Source organism: Arachis ipaensis, chromosome B07 (genome assembly GCF_000816755.2).
Source record: "Arachis ipaensis cultivar K30076 chromosome B07, Araip1.1, whole genome shotgun sequence".
Classification (NCBI taxonomy): domain Eukaryota; kingdom Viridiplantae; phylum Streptophyta; class Magnoliopsida; order Fabales; family Fabaceae; genus Arachis; species Arachis ipaensis.
Window position 1 is genome coordinate 13,172,272 of NC_029791.2, and position 6,823 is coordinate 13,179,094.

The 6,823-nt window shown below is 30.2% G+C and overlaps 1 protein-coding gene across 1 annotated transcript; it reads right to left on the reverse strand.

Moving 5' to 3' along the window:
- LOC107606741 (B3 domain-containing protein At3g25182-like) lies at positions 3,049-4,008 on the reverse strand. Its single transcript, XM_016308770.1, has one exon. It carries the CDS (start codon positions 4,006-4,008, stop codon positions 3,049-3,051), a length of 960 nt encoding a protein of 319 aa, XP_016164256.1.

The window sequence follows — 6,823 nt, forward strand, 5'->3', positions numbered from 1 at the left end:
GTCATAGTAAAATAATTAAATTTATAATAGACAAATAATCAAATTTGTTTATTTAATTAAAAAATTAAGAGATGTTGAATATGTATTTTTATACATGGTGGTTGATTAGTGCTTAATTTTTGTGTACCCGATGTTATAAGTAAGGCGTAATATGGCTAAAACAAACTTAGAAAACTTCCTTAAAGTTTACGAGATAAACTCTTGTAATACAAACTTTATGCGAAAATGCGCAGTTGAATAACGTGTTTTCAAATATTGACTCTGATTTATTATTATCATAGGGATGAAAAAATGTCTCTTTGATTTTTACCAAGCATTTTATGTTTTTTTTTCCAATTAAAATGTTCCTACTATAGTATTTTTATGGAATATTGTCAGTAATTTGCAGAAGTCGTAGCCATCGTTTTACCTAGCATTGATTAATCTTAATCTTAAAATGATAATGCTAAAGAGCACTTGAGTAGTTGATGCTCCCAGGAATGCAACCTAATCATAGACATACTAAGAAAAGATATTCTTAGTGTAAAGTGTAACTTGTAAAACGTGTATGGTACGCATTGGAAATAATAAATTAATCAAACAATGGATTCATATAAAAATTTGGTGTTTTTTTTAAATAAAAGTAATTTAATGTTGTGATGTAAATTTTTTTTATCTATTAAAAATAAAAGTAATTTAATAAAAATATTTTTTATTTATTAATAATGTTTAGATATAACAATATAAAAATATTTTGTTTATTTATTATTTTAAATCTTTTGCATTCAAGTTCGAACCCCAGCAGCGCCTAATATATATTCTCAATTTTTGAAATTGAGTGATGCTGACATCAGCGGGTCAACCGGTCCAGTTTGAGTCTCGGTTTAAATTGGATTTAACCAAATTTATTGAATTTAATCAGTTCGTTTATTTATCCGATTAAAATGTTAACTCGAACCAATTTAAAATTCGATTCACCGATTTTTTAATTGAACCAACCGATCCGATCTGGATTTGATAACTATGCTAGCTGGGATATATATATATATATTCAGCAAAGCTACATAAAATATATACTTGTCAAATATATTTGTCATCATTAACTACATGGACATTATGCTACATTTTTTGCTACTTCTCAAACAACAAATAAAACTGACACGGTTGATGCATTGCCACTACAAGAAAACAGTTCTATTGTCATGCTTTTAAAGCATGGCAAAAAGATGAAAAAAGTGTGGCGATAATTTTTCGCCATACTTTTTAAACTACTGATGCATTTTTTAAAGGGTCACATCTGCTAGCGTGGCAATTGTTCTATCGCTATGCTTTTGGTGACCTATCGCCATGTTTTATTTTTTGCCACACTTTTGCAGATTGCCACGCTTAAAAAGCGTGGCCGTATGTGAGAGATACAGCCGTGCTTTCAAAATGTGGCGATAGAGAGATACGGCCACGTTTTTAAAGCGTGGCGATAGCCTTATCAAATTAAAAAAAAAATTATTTTTCTGACTTTATCTTTATCACTGCACAATATAAAATTTTAGTCCTTTTTAGTATGCAATTTTTATTACAAGACAAATTAAACAGTAATTAGTGACATATATATTTTTTTTATAATTATTTTACACATTAGTACTCAAATACAAAATAAATCTTGAGTTCAAAACTTTGATTTCTCAACAAGCTTCTCAACTTAAGTATAAAAGCATAGAAATAATCAAATAGCCAATACATCATCTCTATATATTAGTCCACCCAAAAAGAAAATATTAGGGCACTCTTTTTAAATAGATAAAAGAACAGAAGAAATTCAAAAATTTAAAATTGCAAGTCACATTATATATAATGAATTCTATGCTTATCATCTACCAACTAACAACAAAAATGAAATTCTTTAAATAGTATAAAATATTATTAAGTGGACAAATTAAAGAGAAGAGTTAATCACCAAAAATGCTCTCGAATTATTCAAATGCTGACAAAAATATACTCGAATTTTATTATCGATAAAAATGCCTTTAAATAATTTAAAAACACAACAACAATACCCAACAATAAATATATATTTTCAAAAAATGCCTTAGAGATTGAATTTTGATGTGATTTTTTACAAGTATAATTAAAAAAATGAGATATTATTATTCTTAAAATTTGGTAATTTTTTCTAAGTATATATTTTTTTGTGATTTTTTAAAGTATTATTTATTGACAAAAAATATATATACTTAACGAAAAATCACCAATTTTTATATATAATAATATCTTATTTTTATAATCATACTTGCAAAAAATTGTATCAAAATTCAATCTCTAAGGTATTTTTTGAAAATATATATTTACTGTTAAGTATTGTTATTATGTTTTTAAATTATTTGAAGACATTTTTGTCGATAGTAAAATTTGAGTGTATTTTTGTCGGTGTTTAAATAATTCGGGGGCCTTTTTGGTGGTTAACCCTAAGAGGAAACAGAATAAATATCCTCTCAATTTACCATTTGTTCAAAAGACAGTGTTTTTTTACAATTCGAAAATTTTTAATTAATTTCTAACTTTTTAAATAATTGGTCTAAGCGATTCCTATTATTGATTTAAGCAGTTTCTGTAATAAGACTAGTAATAAGAACTATTTAGACCAATTATCAATTAGAAACTAGTTAAGGGATTTTCGAATGGTGAAAATATACTTCATCTTTAAAACAAATGTTTAGGGACCTAAACGGACATTTACTTGAAAATATATAATGCTAAATAGCCTACAAAAGTAAAAACCATGCAAGACCTTCAATTTCTGAACTACACCAGAGTTGTACAGTTGTACACCATTTGATGAGACAAATATGTTGATTCATAATAATATGAAAAAAGCTTTTTCACTGTCACAATATGTGCTTTCTTGAGACCAGGGTATTCAAAACATGTCATTGATTCTTCCAACTGTAATTAAGATAATTTTATCACAGACAACAGACAAAAAGAAGAAAAAACTAACAAAGTTCATTTGGGATCTATCTCACATAGTTCCCGCAATTAGCAAATTAGGCTAAAAATGATAAAAGAAAAACAGAATTAAACAATAAACCAAAGCTTGACAATTGCCATGCATAATTTCTCGTCAACTCGGAATGACCAAACTTGAACAACATCATCCTTTTCTAAATTGTTAGCCTCTGCAACTTTGACCCAATTTGATCTCAGAATATAGGATATGCTAACTTTCTCTGACTCTGGTCCCTTGTGCATGAACCACTTAATCAAAGTCAACTCAGTGATTTCCAGCGAGGGTTGGATCAATTTCACCTTTATTCCCTTTTTCTCCTCCAGAATTTCTAGTTCCGTGGGAAGCAAGAAATCTTTGTCCTTGACCTGCTGTGACGGTATCGAAAGCCGGTTTTGTTGCGGATTCAAATCAGAAAGATATAGAGTTTTTTGAATGAGCAGAGTGATCCTGCTGCCACCCATATCACTTATCAAGTTCTTGAAATTTTGTGGCAGTTCAGAGGGTTCTTGGTTTTGGTTGACTGGTTTCTTTGATTCTCTCTTGGACCAAGAATCCATTGAGCTAACGGTCTTCTTGGAATTCTTGTTCGAAACCCGTTCTTGATCGGCACTGGGGCTGTTTCTTTCTTGGTTGACTGGTTTCTTGGAAGACTCCTTTGAAACCTGTTCTTGGTCGGCACTGGGGCTTGAATTTGCAGCACTACTTGAAGTCTCTAAATTAACTCTCTCTAAGAAGTTCCCGGGGAGGTTAAACAGAATATTAACAACTTCAAGTTCATTATCGTTGAAATCAAACTGTTTATTTTGAATAGAACAGTCTGTTTTTGTTTCCTTGATAATCATCCTCTTGTCCTCCTCCTCGTTAGCCCCTTCAAGACAGTAACCAAAGGCGTTTGCTGCCGTTCTTGCCTTCCTCTTGCTTGAGAAGGGCACCTCAACTGTAGAATCATCAGAATTCCTCTTGTTGGATGAAGATCGTGGTTTGCATTGTAACCATTGGCAGCGTAGTTTGGCTTTATGCGTTTCCATTCTTTTCTTTAGCAATGAAGATTGAAGAGAACGTGAGTTTGGCACAAGTTTGGAAAGTAACGTTAATGTGTATACTTCATTCAATCAAGCACCTCTTGTTATAGTATGTTAATTTGTTTGACAGATTAAAATTAAATCTTTCAATCAATCAGTATCTTCTGATTTAAGAAAAGATAAGTTAATTTCAAGATTTCAAAAGATTATAAATAAGATAAATTAAATGAAATAGTGAGAAGATAAAAAAAAAAAGATAATCAAATCTCAGATTTAAAATTGATTTCATAGAGATAGTGTATCTTTGTAGAACAATGGAAAAGAAAACAGAATTTGATTCGTTTTTTTGGCCAATTAAGTGAACTGCATCTTCTATTATCATTGCTCTTATAGTTTGTTATTATTGCAATTGTGGAAACCTGTTTTTGTTCCTGTTACTTTTCTTTTTTTTTTGAAGAATGGAAAATATTGATTACAATATGTGGTAGACAAGAACAAAATATGATTTTGGTGATTTTATGAAAGAAAAAAAAAAAGTGGCTAATTTTTTCCATCATGTAAATGGTTTGTTTTAAATTAATCCTCTTGAAGATTCGGAATGCAGGAATTGTTCATAAAAACTAACAATGAGAGAGGGCCATTTACCATGCCCCTTCTTTTTTTCCTTTTATATATATATATGTATTTTAACTGGGCGTTCATGCTGACTCTGATTTTTGCCATCTCATGCATCTTGGTAAACCCTGTGAACTTAGGTGAAAAGAAAATGATTAATTCCATCATTCAACTAACAATAGTTAACTGGGGAACAAATTCAAGGGTTTGAATGTAATTTAAACTCAATAAAATCTGATATTAGAGTTTTTTGAACAACAATAGGTGAAGCTAAACAATTGTGTTTGTCGATAGGTGAAAGATTTATGCACAAAGGATCAAAATCATATATACTCCACGGTTGATGATAGCAGAGACATCAATTGCCACTGAAATTAGAGTTTTTGAACAACACATGGTCGTTTTGAGTAACTCATATTTTTCCCTTTTTAATTGACCGTTGGTTTTAGGAGGAGAATCATGTCTCTTAAAAAAATACAGCTAAAAAATAATAATAATATTAAAATAATAATAATAATTGAGTATATATGGCTTGTAATGACTGCATTTTGTGGATTACTGAAAAATTGGCGGATATAAAAGTAATTGCGGAAACTGGTTGGAAAAATTGGTTGACATGGCTTCAATTGCTACATTGATGCAGTCTATGGTAACAACAATTACTATGTTAAAAATATGAAGTGCATATGGCAAATATTGTGGTAGCAGGTACTTTTGCATTTTAGTAATAAGGAATGATTAGGCCGAGTTAGGTAATTCTGTTATGGCTGCTATAGGTTAGTTGCATTATAGCGTTTCTATTCAATTTTCTGTGTTACAGCATAGTACTATATACTTATCCTTTGTGTTTGTGAGAAATCTTTTGAGTGCAAACTGAAACAGAACTTTATGAATACATAAAGAAAGCTTCATCCTCTTATTTAGTTTTCTGTCATAAATACATGAAAATACTTATATTTATGTTCGTTTGTATTTTCATTTTCTTAATTCTTCTTAACAGGGCTGTAATATATGTGCTGCAGGATACTTATGTGAAGATATTCCAAATTGTTTCAGTAACAGCTTTTCGAGCTGCCTTGAACTTCCAATTCCAAGCTTTTGAGTTTCATTGTTTTTTCACTCTAAAATGTCTGTTGAATTTAGAAGATAATTATCAAAACTAATGAGACTTGATGTAAAACACAAGAAATATTTGCATACACCTAAAGCATATTTAATCTGTTATTGAAATATTCATAGCCAACTAAGACAATAAACCTGTCATGACAATTGGAAAGTAAAAAAGAAAATAAATCAGTTGAGCAAAGGCAGGAAAACAAATATAGATGGAGATGAGAGGCATGAACTGAAGCAAATAGGTCCCTGCCGCTCACAAAGACATAAGTATAAAATTTGAAGTCTAGCATCATGTGCAACCACGATACAAAGTCTATCAGCAAAACCATTGCAATTCAAAATCCATAAATTGCAATAAATTTTCTGAAAACTTTAAGCTACAGAAGCACAAGGCCAAGTTCTGATGGCTTCAACCCATTCCTTATCCGATAGTTGTAAAGATAATAATGAAGCTTCCCATCACCTGGTCCAAATTTCAGTTCTTTCAAGAAGGTTCCATAAACAACCAGCATGACTTGTTAGTTACAATTAAAAAATGGGTAGATGAAATTCAGTATGAATAAACTATCATGATGATAATATAATGTATGAAAAATGAATGTCATGGTAGAGAAGATGAAGTGGGTTCAGGTTACTGTAATTGGTATGTTGAAAAACTGGATTTGGTTGGAAGTATATATGATGGAACTGTGAGTGAGTATTTATGTTTTAACAAAATATGTATCATGAAGCTCCAGTTTGGATTATTCATTTTCGCAGTAGTAAGCATTTTATTACATTTGATCCACCAAAGAAGTTAATTATTCTCCGAGCATATGAGAAAGATTCTAGAAGAGGAAGTTGTCAAAAAATGTGTCCTCTGTGTATATATATATATAAGATTTCAGCTTGAATTCAAATTTATAAGAGGGGGAGCAAAATTTCAGCAAATAAGGAAGTATTGTAGAAGCACAGAGCATCATCTCTTTTCTCATGTATTACACTTAAAATTTAATTTTCTGTCTTAAGCTAGGTGAGAAATTTACATTATGAATTTCAGTTTATGTGAAAAAGGCTAAGTGTTAGTATATATATATATATATATATATAT